Below are 22,154 nucleotides of genomic sequence, written 5' to 3' on the forward strand. Positions count from 1 at the left end.
GTTTTTATATAAATAAATGTATTTTGTATAAACCTCTGACCTCACTCTCCTCTGACGCTGTCTCCACCGGCAGCCTGTCAGAGTCGCTCTTCGTCGTATTGTGTCTTTATGGCCTTGTTTCCTCTTAGTCATGTTGTCTTTACGGTCGTCTGTTGGTCGTCCTGTAGCAGTGTGGTCAGATACATTTATGACAACATGGCTTCATACGTTCTTTATTGTGTCGGACCTCCGTCCTGTCCTGGTGGAGTCAAGTCAGGGCTCCACACCAGAGATCAGCTGATGAGCCTCCAACATCACAGCTTGGACTGAGTGAGACCTGAAATCCCCACAAAGCTTCGGAGGAGGAGGAGGAGGAGGAAGAGATGAACGCTGGCGAAGAGGAGGTAAAGGTTGAATCTTCCCTCTATCGTTATGGGAACCTGAGATGGCAGGTTAATAAGATAGACGAGTTCACGTCACTCAGATTCACTTCCTGTATTTGAAGCGTTCTCTGGGACAAGAACTTCTGTCAGGATAAATAAAGTTTTATTGAACTGAATATTGATTTATCTGTGTGTGTGTGTGTGTGTGTGTGTGTGTGTGTGTGTGTGTGTGAGTGAGCTGCTGCAGTGACAGAGTTTCCCCTGTGAGGATCAATAATTACATTATTATATCTTACCTTAACCATGAGGACTTTTACTTCACACACTTCAGGTACATTCAGATCTCCTGTCGTTTAACTAAATGATCAACTGTGATTTTAGTCATAAACATAAAAATGCACAAAGATTTTTATTCAAAGTTTCAGTTCATTACAAATTCAACTCTTCAGATGCATAATGTGAAATATTCAGGTTAAGAAATAAGTCGTGTTTCAGTTCAGTTCTTTGTCTGTGGGTCAGAATCAAATCTGATGTTTAATAGATCAGTAGGATCAGTAACGTGTTATCGTCTCTAAAGACACAGAGACACTAGCTACGGGACAGACAAACATCCTCACTGGTCGTCATGGAGTTTCAGAGAAGAAGATAAATGTCTCATCACAGGATATCTTCTTTACGTATGACATCACACAGCGGCGAGCCATCTGGAGACAAAAAACACTGACACTGAACACGCCTGTTCAGTCCGTCACATGAAGAAAAAACATAAAATCCATTTTACTTCCTGAAAACAGTCGGACGACAAGAAGTAAGAAAAACCTCTCTCTGAGAAACAGAAACCTCTGTCTGCAGTCTGGAGGGGCGGAGTCAGCTGACATCAGTCAGACGCAGTTGCAGCGTGTCGAGACAACTTCTCTGTGGTTTTAAACATGACACCTAGATTAAGATTAAAGTTCCACTGATTGTCACACACCTGAGTGTGTGAAATTTGTTCTCCGCATTTGACCCATCCCGAGGGAGCGGTGAGCAGCAGCGGTGCCGTGCTCGGGAATCATCACACTTCATCTCATCATGAGGTCTGACGGCGTCGTTACAGAAACTTCATCAGTCTGAAATCATTTCTCAGTTCAGGAAGACATTTGGATTGTTGGTGTCACAGAAACATGTTTCCTGACTGCATGTAGAAAAACAAATCTTAAACTAAAACTGTCTTAGGTCAGAACAGGAATTCAGCTCGTACACAACCGACAAGCTTCTCATGTTAGGAATCTTAAATCAGGATGGTAAAGACTCCGTACATCCTAACGTCAAAGGAACTGATGAAAATGTGTCTGTACGGCGGTGAAGCTGAAGAAGGGGAACAACACCAACTCCCAGATGTTGAGATTCACCACCTTTCATCTAAAACTAGTGCGAGTATGGGTGTTTTTTTTTTAAACATTGGAAAACCTGCTAACATAGACTCCTCTCCCACTGACAGTGGAGAGTCATACTGGTCTGCTGCAGAGCTGTGCACTAGACCAGTATGATGCTCTGGTTTTATTTTTCTCTGCTCTCTGCTGTGTCACTTTCAATGTCACACACGGCCTGAAAACAGGTTAGTAAACTGCAGAGAGCAGCATGGAGGCCGATGAGAATGTCAAACCCAAAACAGACTGATCTAGACCCTTTACAGGCAGCTCGCCCATAAAGGGTGTAAAATTAGCACGTCCACCTGGGTGTTGTGTTTCTGTACTTCAGAACTTTGGACATGACAAGCAGTGAGGATCATTTTCTGTAACTAGGCCCCAGAACTGTGAGAATCAGAACTCTGATACTCAAGTTTTTAAACAAAGATCAAATCTGCAATCTGTCTGTTCTCTCTGATCTGTACCACCAAAATAAAACATCCTGTTGCTGTTATTAGTTGTTAAATGCTGCTGTCTTATTCAGGATCTCGTTCAAGAACTTTTTCAGGAATTTATTAAGGAACCTGCTCAGGAGTTTGTTCAAGAATTTGTTGAGGGGCTCCTTCTGGAACATCTTCGGGATCTTGCCCAGGAACTAATTTTGGAACTCGTTTGGGAACTCATTCAGAAACTCATCAGGGAAGTTGTTCAAGAACTTATTCAGGAACTGCTTCAGAGACTTGTTCCAGAATTTGTTGAGGAACTCATCCTAGAACTCTTTTAGGAACTCATCAAGGAACTAATTTAGGAACTAGTTCAGGAACTCATTCAGGAACTTGTTTGGGAACTCTTTCAGAAACTCATCAGGGAAGTTGCTCAAGAATTCATTCAAGAACTGCTTCAGAGATTTGTTCCAGAATTCGTTGAGGAACTCATCCTAGAACTCTTTAAGGAACTCATCAAGGAACTCAAGTAACTCATTTAGGAACTAGTTCAGGAACTCATTCAGGAACTTGTTTGGGAACTCTTTCAGAAACTCATCAGGGAAGTTGCTCAAGAATTCATTCAAGAACTGCTTCAGAGACTTGTTCCAGAATTCGTTGGGGAACTCATCCTAGAACTCCTTTAGGAACTCATCAAGGAACTCATTTAGGAACTAGTTTGGGAACTCATTCAGGAACTCATTCAGGAAGTCATTCAGGGACTCATTAGGCCCACTGAGGTGTAATAAACACGTTGAGTGTATTTCCTTCCTCAGAACAGGAGTAAAGATGATGTTTGAAATATTTTAAATCTTGTTTCTGTCCAAACGTTCCAGGTAACCGTCCTCTTCCTCCACTGCTCTGAGCAATGTGTCCCTGACAGGAGGACGAAGGTCAGGTGTGTCAGGTATATCATGAGTCACAAGAAACCTCTCATAAAACAAATTCTACAGGAACCTTAAACTGCAGTCACAACCCTCTGTCCTGTTCTCAGGTCAGACCTTCAGGGTGCGTTCACCATTTCATTGTCACTTTGTTTTTTCCATGACGACACAGTCTGAATTACTGATTCACTGAAACATCTAAAATAATCTCAAATGTCCCGATGAAAGATCCAGACTGGGTTCCACAGTCTGACACACAGGAGCAGTTCCTGTGGGCCCTGCTCTTCATCAGTGATGATGATGATGATGATGGGGGGAGAAGCCTGCTGTGTGTGTGTTGATGTGTGGATCGTGGCCATCCTCGGAGTGTGTTAGCAGCAGTGATGCTCTCTGTTCGTCCATCCTCCTGGACTGAACCCTCTGAACCAGACTGAAGAAGTCCTCCTGTCCCTCAGGAACTGAACCCACCACATCATCCAGGTCAGGGAGGGAACACCTCTGGTCCTCCATCCTGTCAGACTGTGGGACACAAAGAGACACATGATGAGACACAATGAGACATAATGAGACACAATAAGACACAGTGAGACATAGTGAGACACATGATGAGACACAGTGAGACACATGATGAGACACAATTAGACACAGTGAGACACACGATGAGACACAGGGAGACACAGTGAGACACATGATGAGACACAATTCGACAAGACTAGACTTAAGACTTTCCTCTTTGATAAAGCTTATTAGTTAGGCTTATAAGCTTATAAGCTAGTTAGGGCTGGCTCAGGCTTGCCCTGTACCAGCCCCTAGTTAGGCTGACTTAGGCCTAGTCTGCCGGAGGACCCCCTATAATACACCGGGCACCTTCTCTCCTTCTCTCTCTCTCTCTCTCTCTCTCTCTCTCTCTCTCGTATTCTATTACTGCATCTTGCTAACTCGGCCATTCTGGATGTCACTAACTCGGCTTCTTCTCCGGAGCCTTTGTGCTCCACTGTCTCTCAGATTAACTCATATCACAGCGGTGCCTGGACAGCGTGACGTGTGTGGTTGTGCTGCTGCCGTGGTCCTGCCAGATGCCTCCTGCTGCTGCTGCCATCATTAGTCATTAGTCATACTTCTACTGTTATTATACACATATGACTATTGTCACACATGTATACTGCCAGATATTAATACATACTTTCAACATATTGTACCACAGTAGCCAGAACTATAACTATAATATTATTACTTTCAATAATGTTGTTGTAAGCTACTGTCATTACCTGCATCTCTCTCTCTCTCTCTCTCTCTGTCTCTCTCTCTCTGTCTCATTGTGTCATATGGATTACTGTTAATTTATTATGCTGATCTGTTCTGTACGACATCTATTGCACGTCTGTCCGTCCTGGAAGAGGGATCCCTCCTCAGTTGCTCTTCCTGAGGTTTCTACCGTTTTTTTTCCCTGTTAAAGGGTTTTTTGGGGAGTTTTTCCTGATCAGCTGTGAGGGTCATAAGGACAGAGGGATGTCGTATGCTGTAAAGCCCTGTGAGGCAAATTGTGATTTGTGATATTGGGCTTTATAAATAAAATTGATTGATTGATTGATTGACACAGTGAAACACATGATGAGACACAGGGAGACACAGTGGGACACAGTGAGACATATGATGAGACACAGGGAGACACAGTGAGACATATGATGAGACACAGGGAGACACAGTGAGACATATGATGAGACACAGGGAGACACAGTGAGACATATGATGAGACACAGGGAGACACAGTAGGACACAATGAGACACAGTGAGACACAGTGAGACACATGATGAGACACGGAGACACAGTGGGACACAGTGAGACATATGATGAGACACAGGGAGACACAGTAGGACACAATAAGACACAGTGAGACACAGTGAGACATATGATGAGACACGGAGACACAGTGGGACACAGTGAGACACATGATGAGACACGGAGACACAGTGGGACACAGTGAGACACATGATGAGACACGGAGACATAGTGGGACACAGTGAGACATATGATGAGACACAGGGAGACACAGTAGGACACAATAAGACACAGTGAGACACAGTGAGACACATGATGAGACACGGAGACACAGTGGGACACAGTGAGACATATGATGAGACACAGGGAGACACAGTGGGACACAGTGAGACATATGATGAGACACAGGGAGACACAGTGGGACACAGTGAGACATATGATGAGACACAGGGAGACACAGTGGGACACAGTGAGACAGTGAGACACAAAAAGACACATGATGAGACACAATGAGACACAGTGAGACTCATGATGAGACACAGGGAGACACAGTGAGACACATCATGAGACACATGATGAGACACAATTAGACACAGTGAGACACATGATGAGACACAGGGAGACACAGTGAGACACAATGACACACAGTGAGACACAGTGAGACTCATGATGAGACACAGGGAGACACAGTGAGACACATCATGAGACACATGATGAGACACAATTAGACACAGTGAGACACATGATGAGACACAGGGAGACACAGTGAGACACAATGACACACAGTGAGACACAGTGAGACTCATGATGAGACACAGGGAGACACAGTGAGACACATCATGAGACACATGATGAGACACAATTAGACACAGTGAGACACATGATGAGACACAGGGAGACACAGTGGGACACAATGACACACAGTGAGACACAGTGAGACACAATAAGACACATGATGAGACACAGGGAGATACAGTGAGACGGACATACAGGGACTAAGATCATAACACACCTGTCCAGTCTCCTCCATACTGTTCCCCATTCTCTCACAGAACCACACCTGTCCACCCAGGGCTTGACGCTAACTTTTTTCCCAAGGAGCACATGTGCTCCTAAGTTGAAAAAGTAAGGAGCGCACAAAGAACTTTAGGGGCACAAAGTAAATTGATCAAATAATGTGTTTTCCGTAATAAACGTGATGCAAATAGACATTTACAAGCAAAATTATTTAATGAATTTGTATACAAAATGTACAGAAAGGTAAAATCATCAAGTTTTGAAAAAATATTGCAATTTAATTTTGTCTTTAATGTGATCTTATATATATTATCGTTGCAATATGATTATCTTATAGCCTATAATGTTCAGTGTTTCCTCATCCCTCAAATGGGACCCATAGTACAATACCAGTGAAAGTATCATGGTTCTGAGGCAGATGTGCCTTTTGTCATTTACAAAAAGATAAATCACTTTTCTATAATACATCAATGATATTTCAATGGAATAAATTACTTATTGACTTATTCATACTTCAGAAACAGCATCAATAAGTGATTAACATAGGGGGGATCAAAATAAAATAAATAAATGAAATAAAAATCAACCAGCCACCCTCCTCCCCTGACTGTTGTGGTCCTGATTTTCTGTGAAACTGTGTTTGCTGCTATCTGATCCTTCTCTCCCTCTCCCTGCAGAGTGAGTGCTGAGGGGCGGGGCGATCTCACACCTGCAGCTCGTTCTGCCTAATTAGCCGGCTTCTTAAGCCACACTCTCTTTGTCTCCTGTGCTGGATTATTCTCTTTGCTTTAGTATTACGCTCGTGCTCTCAGTGATCTCCTGCCTCTCGCCACGTGTTTATGCTCCAGTGTTTGGTCTCCAGGTTTAGTGAGTTTTTGTGCCTTGTCACTCTTTTTGTTGCACTTTTGTTCTTGCGTTTTTCCCATGTTAATGGTGATTTTCAGTTTAGCCTTTTCTGTTGTTACCTTTCCCTCAGAAAGAGTTTTGGTTGATACTTTGTTTGCTCGTATTTTTTCTGTGAACTGATTTTTTGTTTCTACTTTGTAAATAAACTGTTTTTTGAACTTACTCTGCAACTGGGTCCTGGCTTCCTTGTCTGGCATGTAACAGAATAATCCAGCCAGCATGGACCCAGCAGAGTCGGACAGTTTGAAACGTGTACTCACAAGCTGCCATGGTGAATCAACATGAGTCGTCCCTGAGGCAGGTGATGGAACACCTGCAGCAGCTCACCACCAGCATCTCTCAACTGGGCGGTCAGATGGCAGCACTAAAAGACCAACTCGCTCCCTCTCCTGGTTCCGCCGCTCACCACCCAGCCGACGACCAGCCGACCGGCCCAGTATCTCAAGCTCGCGAGCCATATATCCCCATACCAGCCAGGTATTCCGGAGATTTAGGGACATGCTCACAATTTCTACACCAGTGTAATTTAGTATTTAATCAACAACAACCCCACACTTATGCCACTCCTCAAGCTAAAGTAGCCTTTGTTATGAGTCTGCTCACCGGACAGGCAGCAGCTTGGTCCTTAGCTATCTCCTCACAACAGCACGAGCTAATCAATGATTACCACCAATTCACAGATGAGATGAAACAAGTTTTCGATCACCCGGTAAAGGGTAGACAGGCTGTAAGCCAGTTACTTGATCTGCAACAGGGTCGCCTTTCAGTGTCAGAATATGCTGTAAATTTCTGCATTTTAGCGGCTGAGAGTGGGTGGGGGGATTCGGCTCTTCAGGCCATTTTTCTTAAGGGGTTGGCAGGGGAATTAAAGGACGAACTGGCGGTTCGGGAGGAGTGTAATTCACTCAACTCCCTTATTGATCTAGCCATCCGCCTTGATAATAGGATACGAGAAAGGGCTAGGGAACGTCAGGAAATGAAGAAGAGGCGGCTTTCCCTCCGGCACTCAACCCAGCTCACCAGACTCCACCCCGGGACTTCCTGACACCACCTACTACGCTCACGAGCCACGACCGCCACCTGCTGACGAGCCCATGCAACTGGGACGAGCCCGCCTCACCTCGGCAGAGAGACAACGCAGGATGCGAGACAAGCTGTGTCTCTACTGCGGCCAAGGGGGCCACTTCGTCTCCCGCTGCCCAGAGGTGCCAAAAGACAAGGCTCACCAGTAGAAGGGGGGACCCTGGTGAGCCGCATCTCTTCCTCCTCTGCCTCGAGAATCCAAGTACCAGGTATGATTCACGGACTCACTCGGTTCCGGTCCAGGTGCTGGTGGACTCCGGTGCCGACGATAGTTTTATTGATAGTAACTTTGTGAAGACTCATGACATTCCCATATATGAACTAACCTCCCCCAAGGAGATACACGCCGTTGACGGCCAGCTATTAGAACTGGTTACACATAAAACTGAACCACTGAAATTAGTACTCTCCAGCAACCATCATGAGCACCTAGAACTGTATGTTATCTCATCATCTCTGAGCTCTGTCATTCTGGGAATCCCTTGGCTCAAGCTTCACAACCCCCACGTCGATTGGTCCACTGCCACCATCCGTAACTGGAGTCTCCACTGCCACGCCCACTGCCTCCACTCCGCCCTGCCAGCCAGACCTACAGACCCATCCCCAGCACATGAGGTAATTGATCTATCTAATGTACCCCCTGACTACCATGACCTACAACAAGTTTTCAGCAAAACCTCTGCCTCCTCACTGCCCCCCCATAGACTGCGCCATAGATTTGCTTCCTGGTGCCTCTCTCCCCACCAAAAGACTTTTTCATCTGTCCAAACCCGAGCGTAAGGCCATGGAAAAATACATTACAGAGTCTGTGGCAGCTGGCCTCATTCGCCCCTCCTCCTGTCCCGTGGGGGCTGGTTTTTTCTTTGTAGAAAAGAAAGACAAATCCCTGCGTCCATGCATAGATTACACTGGTCTAAACGAAATCACAGTCAAAAACAAGTATCCACTTCCCCTGATTGACTCCGCCTTCAGCCCCCTACACACCGCCTGCGTCTTCTCCAAACTGGATCTCAGAAACGCCTATCACCTCATCAGGATTAGAGAAGGGGATGAATGGAAAACAGCATTTAACACCCACTTAGGTCACTTTGAATACCTAGTCATGCCTTTCGGACTCACAAATGCTCCTGCCATTTTCCAATGCCTGGTTAACAATGTACTACGAGATCTGCTAAACAAAACTGTTTTTGTGTACTTAGACGATATCCTGATTTTGTCAAGCTCTATGGAAGAACACGTGTCCCATGTACGAGATGTTTTGAAAAGATTGTTAGAAAACAAGTTGTATGTCAAAGCAGAAAAGTGTGTATTTCATGTACCATCTGTAAGTTTTCTGGGTTTTGTGGTCGAGAGGGGGCAGCTGCAGGCAGATCCCTCCAAGGTGGAGGCCGTGAAGGACTGGCCAGCTCCCACCACCCGCAAGCAGTTGCAGCGCTTCCTGGGGTTTGCAAATTTCTACCGCAGATTCGTAAGGAACTACAGCCGCCTGGCGGCCCCACTCACTTGCCTCACGTCATCCAAACTCAGTTTTGCCTGGTCTCCTGTTGAACAGTCTGCTTTTGAGAAACTTAAGAACGTGTTTGTTAATGCCCCTGTTCTTGTGCACCCAGATCCTGAGCGGCAATTCGTGGTCGAGGTTGATGCCTCGGACTCCGGGGTCGGGGCCGTCCTCTCCCAACGCCTACCCTCAGACAACAAGCTCCACCCCTGCGCCTTCTTCTCACGCCACCTCACTCCCGCTGAACGCAACTACGACGTGGGGAACTGAGAACTCCTGGCGGTGGTGCTGGCATTGCAGGAATGGCGACACTGGCTGGAGGGGGCTGCTCAACCCTTCATTGTATGGACAGATCACAAAAACCTCGCCTACCTCCGCACTGCCTGCTGCCTGAACTCACGGCAAGCCTGCTGGGCCCTGTTCCTGGGCAGGTTCCAGTTCACGATCACCTACCGCCCTGGGTCTCGGAACATCAAGCCGGACGCACTCTCCCGTCAGTTCGCCCTGGAGGGGAGGGAGCCCTCTAAGGAGACCATCCTGGATCCCAAGTGTGTGCTGGGGGAGGTCCACTGGCGAGTCGAACAGGAAGTTCAGGAAGCCCTTCAGGGACAGACGCTTCCTGACGGATGTCCACCGGGTTGGTTGTTCGTGCCACAGTCTGCCAGGTCATCAGTGCTCTCCTGGGGGCACATGTCCAAGATAGCCTGCCATCCAGGGGTCCACCGCACTCTGGCCCTCATCCAGCAGCGTTTCTGGTGGCCGTCCATGGCTTCTGATGTCCAGATCTTCATTGCTGCGTGCACAGTGTGCGCGCACAGCAAGCCCTCGCACTGACCCCCGGCGGGTCTCCTGCAACCCTTGCCCATCCCTCCTCGTCCCTGGTCACACATCGCAGTGGACTTCGTTACCGGACTGCCCCCCTCCGAAGGTAACGACACCATACTTACAGTGGTTGACCATTTCTCCAAGGCGGTACATTTTGTCCCCCTCCCTAAACTCCCCACCGCCTTGGAAACCGCTAACTTGTTAGTCACACATGTCTTAAGGTTGCATGGAATCCCCCAGGACATCGTGTCGGACCGCGGACCTCAGTTCACCTCGCAGGTGTGGAAGGCTTTCTGTTGGGCCCTGGGAACCTCCTCCAGCCTCTCTTCCGGCTATCACCCACAGTCCAATGGGCAGACTGAACAGGCTAACCAGAGCCTGGAGTCCTCCCTGCGCTGCGTTGCCTCCCGCCTCCCGTCCTCCCTCGTCAGCTCAGCCACCGGCTTGTCGCCCTTCATGATCAACACCGGCTACCAGCCCCCCTGGTTTCTGAGCGGGAAACCAGAGCAGCGTTAGGGAGAACGGCTGAGCGCAACCAACACCTAGCGGACCGACGTCGGGTTACCGTGCCCAACTACCAGGTGGGCCAGCAAGTGTGGCTTTCCTCCCGAGACCTTCCCCTCCAGACTGAATCCCGAAAACTCTCCCCCAGGTACATTGGGCCCTACACAGTGGAGAAAATCATAAACCCCAGTGCTGTCCACCTCCGCCTCCCTAAACGTCCACCCAGTGTTCCACGTCTCCCTCCTCAAGCCAGTCACGGAGAGCCCCCTCCAGTCCCCTGCACCCCCACCACCTCCCCCACGTCTCATTGACGGCCATCCGGCCTACACCGTCGACCGGATCTTGGACGTGCGCAGACAGGGTAGGGGCTACCAGTATCTGGTCGATTGGGAGGGGTACAGACCCGAGGATTGGGCGCTCCCTCATCCTCGACCCACAATTGCTGTGGGATTTCTACAACAGGTTTCCGGGTAAGCCAGGTAGGACGCCAGGTGGCGTCCTTTGAGGGGGGGGGGTACTGTTGTGGTCCTGATTTTCTGTGAAACTGTGTTTGCTGCTATCTGATCCTTCTCTCCCTCTCCCTGCAGAATGAGTGCCAAGGGGCAGGGTGATCTCCGGGAGCACTGGGCTCCCGGCACACCTGCAGCTCGTTCTGCCTAATTAGCCGGCTTCTTAAGCCACACTCTCTTTGTCTCCTATGCGGGATTATTCTCTTTGCTCTAGTATTACGCTTATGCTCTCTGTGATCTCCTGCCTCTCGCCACGTGTTTATGCTCAGTGTTTGGTCTCCAGGTTTAGTGAGTTTTTGTGCCTTGTCACTCTTTTTGTTGCACTTTTGTTCTTGCGTTTTTCCCATGTTAATGGTGATTTTCAGTTTAGCCTTTTCTGTTGTTACTTTTCCCTCAGAAAGAGTTTTGGTTGATACTTTGTTTGCTCATATTTTTTCTGTGAACTGATTTTTTGTTTCTACTTTGTAAATAAACTGTTTTTTGAACTTACTCTGCAGCTGGGTCCTGGCTTCCTTGTCTGGCACATAACACTGACAGTCCCTTCATAAGTAACGAACAGTCCCTAAAGTTTCTCCTCTGATATGCCACATGCCACCATGGCTCAGCTGTTCAGGTACTTTTGGGCAGTCAAGACAACAAGTTATTCACCTGGAGCCGGACTTCTTCGCCGGTAAGCCGTTGTAATGCGCCGCCATATTTGACAGGAATACGTGTTCCTGTCCGTGTCTGTGACCCCCGTTCAACCCACAACCGGTGGGATTCGCCGCTACTGTTTATTGCCACACTGCCGACATTTTACTCTGTCCGTCACCGCACGCTGTTTGATTGCGTTATCAAAACACGCTGCTATTATTCGGCCTTGCTTTTCACTTATTCCACCGAATACCGAATGTGTGTGGTTTTTTTTTTTTGCAATATTCAGCCGAATATATTCGGTGCATCCCTAAATAGGAGCCTTCCCCCACTCCCCTCACTGCTGTTCTCCTCACTATACTGGCTGCTGCGCTGTGCAAGTGCACAGATGTCTCAGAGTGGTGGTGCATTTGCAAAAATGTTTTGAAGGAGCAGCAGCGACGACAATAATTTATCAGTGGCGACACGCTGCTGCTAAATAAATGTAGTGGAAACACTGATGTTATTACTATCCTAAAACATTCTCCAGGTCCTCTGAAACTCTGCCCAGCAGCGGTACCGTGGCGAACGGTCCCTAACTGCGGGGAGAACGGAGCAGGCCTCGCTGGAGGCCCGCCGCCACTTATTTCCACGCTGCCGACAGTGGGACTATAGGCCTATTCACTGTGCCGACAGTGGCTTGGAAAACCGGCCATAACGCCAGGGCCTGCCCTGCCTGCGAAGCGCAGCGCACCGAAATTCTCCAGCGAGCCAGAGCACTTCCGTTCACATTAGACGTGCATTTCTCCACGCTGGTCGACAAGCGGTTCTGCTCCCAGCTGTTGTCTCCGTCACATTTGGGGCTCTTTTTCCATCATGGGTAACTACCCAGCTTGACACATTAGCTCGCAGCTCGCGCAGAAAATAGACCAGGCGCCGAAATGATCGCTGCAGGGCCGGCTGCAGGGCCGGCGGCGAAGCTGCGCGCTGCGGCCGGTGTGGATGACACAATCGGTTAACATGGGCGCCGAAAGGAAACTGGCTTCATTTCTCGGCGCTTCGAGGCTATTTGCGGCGCTTCCGCGGGCGGTGTGTTTCTTAACCGTGTTACACGGGGAAGAGGGAAGAGGGAAGGCGGCTGGAGTTCCTCCAACATTTGCGGTTAGATTATCATATTTTTTTATTGACAAAAATACAGGCTGCTTCGGCTGATTTTTTTTATTTTATTTATTTATTTTATTTTTTTTATTTTTTTCACACGTGCCCCTAAATATTTTTTACAGTTCGCACACACCTATTTTTAGTCGCAAATGCGAGTGAAACGCTCGCACTGTCGAGCCCTGCCACCTGTCCTTTGCCCCCCTCTTTAAACCTGGAACCAGTTAAACCAGTACACTGGGCAATCCACCATCCATCAGATGGACAATGTTACCAGACTGTTTCTGCCTGTACCCTTCATCTTGTTTCTGCCTGTACCCTTCATCTTGTCTCTGCCTGTACCCTTCATCTTGTTTCTGCCTGTACCATTCATCTTGTTTCTGCCTGTAACCTTCATCTTGTCTCTGCCTGTACCCTTCATCTTGTTTCTGCCTGTACCCTTCATCTGGTTTCTGCCTGTACCCTTCTTCTTGTATCTGCCTGTAACCTTCATCTTGTTTCTGCCTGTACCCTTCATCTTGTCTCTGCCTGTACCCTTCATCTTGTTTCTGCCTGTACCCTTCATCTGGTTTCTGCCTGTACCCTTCATCTTGTTTCTGCCTGTAACCTTCATCTTGTATCTGCCTGTACCCTTCATCTTGTCTCTGCCTGTACCCTTCATCTTGTTTCTGCCTGTACCCTTCATCTGGTTTCTGCCTGTACCCTTCATCTTGTATCTGCCTGTAACCTTCATCTTGTTTCTGCCTGTAACCTTCATCTTGTATCTGCCTGTACCCTTCATCTTGTCTCTGCCTGTACCCTTCATCTTGTTTCTGCCTGTACCCTTCATCTGGTTTCTGCCTGTACCCTTCATCTTGTTTCTGCCTGTACCCCGTACCCAGTGCTGGCTGTATGCTGTATTCCAGGGTACAGGTATCTAGGGTCTTCATGTTGACACCTGAATGTTTGTTTATAAAGCCCTTGTTTCAGGCTCTCCACACCCTGTCCATGACTGACAGTCTGTACTGTCCTCACATGGTGAGCTGAAGTCCAGATGAAAAACTCATCAGGATCAGATGGAGACAAACTATCACCTCGTCTCATCATCGTCCCCCCTCCCTGTCCCCACTGGTTCAGAGTGTCTCCAGGTGACGTACCTGGTAGTGTATGAGCATGTAGTAAAAGTCCAGACCAGGTAAGGAGGTCTGGTCGGGGCTGCAGGCCCCACACAGAGCAGCTGGACCTGGGTCAGGTAACAGACTGAGGCTGGCTCTCTGGTCCTCCAGTCTCTGACCCTGACACTCCAGGATCAGGTCCAACAAGGCCTCTGGCTCCTCCTGTTGGCTGCTCCTGCACTACAGCAACAACACGGGGACCAGGTGTGAGTCGTTACGTCATGTGATCACATTAAACATCACATCACGTTCTGATCTCTAGAGTTCATCTCTCTGACAGGTGACAGTTACCTTGTTTCTGGAGGTCATGGTTCTGGTCCTGGGACTCAGGGTGGAGCCAAGGCTCTGACCCCGGGGCCGAGTGGAGCCACCTTCAGCACCAGGACTTGACACAGGAGTCACAAGACCTGCGAGGGTCCTGAGGGGTGAGGTGGAGGCTGAGATCCTGTTGCTGGGTGTGGGGGGACGCTGGGAAACAGCACTGGTGTTACTGGTACTGAGGCATCCTGGTCCCGCCTCCAAACAGCCATTACTGTGGGGGGGTGGGGAGCCTTTGGATGTCATCCCCCCAATCCTGCCGTTCTGATGACAGGGTGAAGACAGGGAGGGGGCAGGTAAACCTGAGAGCTTCCTGTCAGCCATGTTGGAGCTGTGGGCGGGGCTATAATCACTGTTGTCATCAGTGGGAGGAGCTAAATCTGATCAGACAGAGAGTTGTGTCATTTAAAGTAAAATCATTATTAAACTGACGTCAGAGACGACAAACATGTTTCAGCTCTTTAAAGCTGCTCCTCAGTCTGAACATGATGTTAGCATGCTAACGGTAGCTCTGTCCGGTAGTTACACACAACTTGACCAGATTAAATACTTACGTTAGCACTAGGCTAACAGAACAGCTAATAGGACAGGTAACAGAACAGCTAACAGGACAGCTAAAAGAACAGCTAACAGGACAGCTAACAGAACAGCTAACAGCACAGCTAAAAGAACAGCTAACATGACAGCTAACAGGACAGCTAACAGGACAGCTAAAAGAACAGCTAACATGACTGCTAACAGAACAGCTAAAAGAACAGCTAACATGACTGCTAACACAACAGCTAACAGAACAGCTCAATTTCAATCAATCAATTTTATTTATAAAGCCCAATATCACAAATCACAATTTGCCTCACAGGGCTTTACAGCATACAACATCTCTCTGTCCTTAGGACCCTCACAGCTGATCAGGAAAAACTCCCCAAAAAACCCCTTTAACGGGAAAAAAAAAAAACAGCTAACAGAGCAGCTAAAAGAACAGCTAACAGGACAGCTAAAAGAACAGCTAACATGACTGCTAACAGAACAGCTAAAAGAACAGCTCAGTTTCAATCAATCAGTTTTATTTATAAAGCCCAATATCACAAATCACAATTTGCCTCACAGGGCTTTACAGCATACGACATCCCTCTGTCCTTATGACCCTCACAGCTGATCAGGAAAAACTCCCCAAAAAACCCTTTAACGGGGGGAAAAAAAAAAAAAAAACAGCTAACAGCACAGCTAACAGAACAGCTAAAAGAACAGCTAACAGAACAGCTAACAGAACAGCTAACAGGACAGCTAACAGACCAGCTAACAGGACAGCTAACAGAACAGCTAACAGGACAGCTAACAGAACAGCTAACAGGACAGCTAACAGACCAGCTAATAGGACAGCTAACAGAACAGCTAACAGGACAGCTAACAGAACAGCTAACAGAACAGCTAACAGGACAGCTAACAGACCAGCTAACAGGACAGCTAACAGAACAGCTAACAGAACAGCTAACAGGACAGCTAACAGAACAGCTAACAGACCAGCTAACAGGACAGCTAACAGAACAGCTAACAGAACAGCTAACAGGACAGCTAACAGACCAGCTAACAGGGTTCTAACATATCCAGGGTATGATATCACTGTTCTGTCACGTCTACATGACACGCTCCTCCTGCGTCTGTTGTTCCAACACCTTCTCGTCACATATCCAGGTTAGGGTTGCCACCTTGGATTTGTGAAAAAAAGGGACACTCGACCAAATGTTTGAGGCGGAGGGCTCGGCCATTATTACCAGTTCATACTGACCAATGAACATGAAATTTGCCATCATTTCATGTCCTTCTATGTGCCTGTATTTTATATTAATTTTTATATCAATGAAAAAAAACAAATCTGTATTATTTTGACATGTATCTCAGCATAGCAAGTTGGAAAATGACATATTCTGCCATATCTGAAGAGGGGAGACTCTCTGGAATCTGGCAATATAAGAACCATGATGGTGGGACATTCTGTCACTTCACAGCTGTACAAAACATGTGGTTTGTGCCAGGTGGACATGATTGCCAGTATTTTTTCATTATTGCAAGAAATTCCATTGACTCATTCACAAGTCAAAAATGTGTTTTATCTGAAAGAAACATGCAATATTTACATCTAAGATCATAGAAAAATAGTCAACCAAGTGCAATGATGTCCTCCAAGATAATATGTGCCACTTTGATTGCAGTAAAAAAAAAAAATGGCATGGGGGGGGGGGGGGGGGCACGTGTCAATGTATATGGTGACTATGGCCCTGTCAGCATGCATAATTAGGCTGCAGTTGTCTGGGTGCGCAAAGGTGAAGTGGCTGGTCTTGTCATACAAAGTTTGATGGAGTGTCAACTGGACAATATGGAGATATTTGCATCTTGAAAGCCGGACTACAAATGTGGATAGACAGGGAGAAACACACGCAAGCCTAAGACGTGGTAAGATACGATATTCCTCACTATATGAAGTGACTGATAACAAGATCTGTATAATGGATTGTAAAGAAATTCGTCAGGTTTTTATTTTGTAGACAATTAATCTGTATTTATAGCGTGATGGGATGACTGCACAATGATGTGTGTGGTATCAGTGGAAAGCTCTGCTCCTGCGCTTTCATGTGATATGTGTGGCATTTCTGTGCGAGCCTGCGTTCTCGAGTAATCCATCCAACAGTAATGTGTGTGCAAAGCTGTATGAAAGCTTTGTTAAACTTATTCATGATTTTAGTGTAACTTTATCATTTTTTTCACTGTGAAAACATTCGGAAAGCTACGATTCCGCTGTGTCACGCGATATGCTTCTCGTTATGACGCACGGTCGCGGAGAAAAACCATAGACAAGAACAGGTGTGAATTTGGACGCACTATGTGTCGTTCAGGGCCTGCCTCCTCTCCCGGGAGAGATTTTTTTTTTCCCGGGACAGCTGATGAAAAAAGAGAACAATTCTGGGAAAAACGGGACGGGTGGCAACTCTAATCCAGGTTGATGGTTGTTGGACCCATCCTCCACCCCACCCACCCTACTCACACTTCTGCCACCTTAACTTCTGTTATTGTCCTGCTATGTGACGCAGTGACCGGCTGTGTGTCATGCTGATGTAAACGGATGTCTTTGTTGGTGTCTGACGCTACGTGCCACTGACCAAACCATGGATTCTGACGACTTAGTAGTGAGACCAGGCTGGATGTTGAGGTGTTTATGCTCATTACATTCTTAGTGTCTTTTCAAAATAAACTTATGTTTTTACAGGAAATGGACAGTTTCTACTCGTCAGATCCACGGTGTTTTTCAAAATAAAAACCTCTTATTTATGTTTGTCCAACAAACACAGTTTGATTTTCACAATAAAATCATCATGGTTTGTTTCCACACTCACACAGGAAGTGAACAGCTTCTTGTTTATTCTACTGATGTGAAAACTGCAGTGCAGATTATAACATCAAACATATTTTGGATTTCTGAATGTAATATTAGTTTATTCAGTGTTTACAGTTTTTCTCAATTGTTTACACACAAATACTGGTACTTGAGACACAATGACCACAACATGTAACTCATGCACCAACCCCCTGAACCAATTCTGCTAAACTACAAGCACGATTCCTGCTTTACACTCAAATTGCAGTTCTAAAACACATTTTTTTCAAAACACTACACACAATTCTCTGCATTTGGCACAGTTTTCATGAAGAAAAGCTCTTGTTTTCACAAGGAACACACTGTCATTCAAAATTCTAAAGTTAATGGCCCTACTATGCACACTGACTCATCACATGGGCAAACACCTGTCACACAGTTTTACAATTAGCAATCAGAGCTTTAGCATAAAGGGGCAACAGGTGAGCTTTTCTGTTTTGGAGCAATGGATGCCAACATTGGAAACAGAGGCAGAGCCAGAGCCAGAGGAGTGAGAGTAAGAGGAGGAGGACGGGGAGGACGAGGACGAGGAAGGCCAAGGACCGTAATCTCTGATGAGATCCGAGCCACTTTAGTTGACCATGTGGCAGCATAGTTTTGTTTTGTTTTTTTACTGTAACTGTATATAATAAATTCTTCTGTTGTTTTGTATGTAGACTACTGTATGTGCAACTTTGTTTTGGTTGGGATGTACACTGTGTACATTGTTTTTGTGGGAAAAATAAAATATATTTGTTACCGTGTATTTGTGTGTTCTGAGTATAAAAACAATATTCTAAAATATTTTACAACACACTTATGTATGTACTGTCTGTAGTAAGTGTAACACTGAACAAAAAAAAGGCCTAAGTCATTATGATGAATGGAGAAGTGTTTTCCATTCATCATAGTGTTTTACATTGAGCACATCAGTGTTCCACTGGTTCTTATAAATGTCTATTCATATGATGGTTTGTGTGTGTCATTTGAAAACAAAATAACATTTTGAGAAGAAATAACATTGTTTTGAATGTACAGTTTAATTTTGCAGGAGAATTGAGGGGTTTTGCCCATTGTGTGTGTGTGTTTTTTGATTTGTGTGTAGAGTTCTGAGAGTATGAGGCATGCTTTCAGAAAATGTGTGTAAATAATCAAGAAAAATTGTAAACATTGTAGCATGATGCTCATTTTGATTTCAATTTTATGACTTTATAGACTTCTCTTTCATCCTTGTATTCTTGCTTCTTAAAACTTTCTTTTCTTCATATCAGAGACTCAAAAAACAATCTCAGTTTGTCCTCAGATCAATAAAGTTTTGATGATTCTGATTCTTATGACACTGTTGACAGCAGTGTTTCAAACTGACACACCTCTCACAGTGGTATGATGCAACGCCTAGCGGGGGTGTCATACCGTTGTGAGAGGTGTCTTTTTGTGTCTGATGCTGAAGTTATTCACAAAGTGTTCAGTAAGTGATGAGGGAAACTTTAAAATGTTATGTTTCTGCTCAAAGTGTGAGTGAACCCTGTGGAGATACAAAGCTGAGCATCAGGTTCTGATCTGTTCTCACTGAGCTGCAGCAGAAGTAGGTCAACAACACACAATCAGTGTGATCACATCTACAACACAAAGGACACACACACACACACACACACACACACACACATTCAGTGTCAGAGTCATTGCGTTCATTCAGTAACATATGACCTGTCAGCACCACCCTGTGGTCATCACAGGGAACTACACCGAGACAGATAGACGGAGGAACCCCACAGCTCCGACACCAACTGATTGTGATGTTTGTTTTAGTTCATCTTCAGTTTGAAAGTTTTATTTCAAACACAAAAGTAAAAACGTCGTTCAGACGTTAAAAAGCTGATGAGACAAACAGTCAGAATCATCTTCAGTTTAAATAAAGTTTAAGGTTCAAACTTACTGCACCTCAACGTCACAACCTCTTTCTCTTCTTCTTCTTCTTCTCTTCTGTTTCCTGTCAGACTCTTTTTCTTTTCTCTTCTTTCACTTCTTCTCTTCAGCTCGTTTCTGCTCCGACTGAAAATCTCCCATCTACTGCCGCTCCGCACACAACACACACTAAATACACACTATACACACCGAACACACAATAACACACAATAAATACACACTAACTACACAATAACACACTAAATACACACTAGACAAACACACACACACACATTGACACAATAGAGGAGAAAGAGAGAGGACAAACTCCCCCTCTGGGCTTACATCACGGTCTCTATGGCAACCACAGAGAGGCTTCCAAATCATGTCCCTTCCCCCCCTGTCCAAACACACACACACACACACACACACACACACACACACACATTCCTGCATTGTTGAGATCCATTCAGTTGAACCCAGATAATGATGCCACACACACTGACAGAGAGCTGTGTCTGCATTAAAATAAAAACTGGAACAGTGTTGATGTGTGACAGAGTGACGGTGTTCAAATGTTTAACAGTGTTTAATAGAAACTGATGTCAGTGTGAGTCTATACAGTAAATATAAGAGTGTAACTATATACAGTAAATATAAAAGAGTGTAACTATATACAGTAAATACGAAAGAGTGTAACTATATACAGTAAATATAAAAGAGTGTAACTATATACAGTAAATACGAAAGAGTGTAACTATATACAGTAAATATAAAAGAGTGTAACTATATACAGTAAATATGAAAGAGTGTAACTATATACAGTAAATATAAAAGAGTGTAACTATATACAGTAAATATGAAAGAGTGTAACTATATACAGTAAATATGAAAGAGTGTAACTATATACAGTAAATATGAAAGAGTGTAACTATATACAGTAAATATAAAAGAGTGTAACTATATACAGTAAATACGAAAGAGTGTAACTATATACAGTAAATATAAAAGAGTGTAACTATATACAGTAAATATGAAAGAGTCCACATATGACGTCCAAGGTACCCTGGGTGTGTTGGTTGTTGACGTTCTGGGATGCCTTGTCAACTTCAGCCTGTTACATGCATTGCCTGTTTTCAAAATACATTTCTGTTTTCACAGGAAATGTACAGTTTGCATACAGTCTCTTTCAAAATAAAAGCACTATGTGGGTACAACACCGCCACTTGACATCGTCTTCCTTGAACAAAAGCATGTGGTTGGGTTTAGGAATAAAGAACAGAATTTGGCTTTACAGTCTTACAGGAAGTGAACACTGGCCTCCTGAGTGAAAGACTGTGGTTGCTGGACCGTGCAGACGGACCGCTACATCTTGAGCTTTGCGTCCCAGCTCAGCTTTCTCTTCATCACATCTGACCAGTATAACACCTGCAGCACTACTGAGGTCACCTCAAACTGTTGATCCATCAACGCTCCGTTCTACCATCACTTCTAAACGAGACCCCGACATACCTGACCACCTTCACCTGGACCTTCACCTCCTCTGCTCTGCCAGCAGGTGTCACTGTGATGATGTCACACTGTGTCATCCAATCAGGTCTCTGTGTGATGTGTCTCAGCAGCTCGTTGGCCTCATTAGCATAAAGACAACAGGAACAATGACTCCATCCACCTGATGCTGCTGCTGTCAATCATTCTGACATCATCACTCTGAACACACTGCACAGACAGACGGACGGACAGATAGATAGACAGATAGACAGATAGACAGATAGATAGATAGATAGATAGATAGATAGACAGGAACAAGTGAGAATAACCAGAGAAGAAGAAGAAGAGGGAGAAGAAGAAGAAGGTGATGACTATGAGCAGCTCAGAGATGAAGGAATACCTGTGTCAGCATCATCTTCCTCAGCTGTTGGAGGTGAGACGGTTCTGACTGAATCTTTACAGTTTGTGTTGAGTCTCCGCTGATCAGAGGAACCAGCTGGTTATGATCCTGAGTTACATCTGATTATTGATTATTGATCTGTCTGATACATGTCCTGTCAGTCAACTCTGATCTGTTACACTCTGCGGCTCCTTCTGTCTCATTGAACTGTAAATATCAGAGTCAGTAACATTCTGTGTCGGAGAACCTTCAGTCTGTTCTCATGTTCCTGGTAGATGTGATAAATTTTGCTCTGCTGTGAGGGCTGAAACCAATGCAGGTTCAGACAGACTCATACAGCGTGAGGTTTGTTTTAACATCCAGACATGATGCTCAGTTCGTTGCCACGGTAACAACACTTCACATAATACGAGTGGACAGAGTGACAGATCTGATGCTGTCAGGTCCTCAGCTGGACCGAGAATCCACT

At 45.6% G+C, this 22,154-nt stretch overlaps 1 protein-coding gene across 2 annotated transcripts; it reads right to left on the reverse strand.

Annotated features, from left to right (window-relative positions):
- Positions 1-752: 752 nt before the first annotated feature.
- On the reverse strand, positions 753-20,109 carry LOC117252166 (uncharacterized). 2 transcript variants are annotated; one of them, XM_033618875.2, is made up of 4 exons: positions 19,831-20,109; positions 14,454-14,860; positions 14,145-14,342; positions 753-3,635 (listed from the first exon to the last, which is right to left on the reverse strand). In XM_033618875.2, exons 2-4 carry the CDS (start codon positions 14,802-14,804, stop codon positions 3,405-3,407), a joined length of 780 nt encoding a protein of 259 aa, XP_033474766.2. In that variant the 5' UTR covers positions 14,805-14,860; positions 19,831-20,109; the 3' UTR covers positions 753-3,404. The 2 variants fall into 2 exon arrangements, with proteins under 2 accessions (XP_033474766.2, XP_033474765.2); XM_033618874.2 differs by having other exon boundaries at positions 19,826-20,109.
- Between the last annotated feature and the right edge of the window lie 2,045 nt (positions 20,110-22,154).

This window comes from Epinephelus lanceolatus, chromosome 9, assembly GCF_041903045.1.
Source record: "Epinephelus lanceolatus isolate andai-2023 chromosome 9, ASM4190304v1, whole genome shotgun sequence".
NCBI lineage: Eukaryota > Metazoa > Chordata > Actinopteri > Perciformes > Serranidae > Epinephelus > Epinephelus lanceolatus.

What these genes read in the sequence shown, in the direction of transcription:
- LOC117252166 (XM_033618875.2), bottom strand. Translation starts at nt 14,804, where the DNA reads ATGGCTGACAGGAAGCTCTCAGGTTTACCTGCCCCCTCCCTGTCTTCA. An exon ending in CCATGACCTCCAGAAACAAG is followed by an intron (nt 14,343 to 14,453) that starts GTAACTGTCACC and finishes TTGTTGCTGTAG; the next exon opens with TGCAGGAGCAGCCAACAGGA. An exon ending in ACATGCTCATACACTACCAG is followed by an intron (nt 3,636 to 14,144) that starts GTACGTCACCTG and finishes TGTGTCCCACAG; the next exon opens with TCTGACAGGATGGAGGACCA.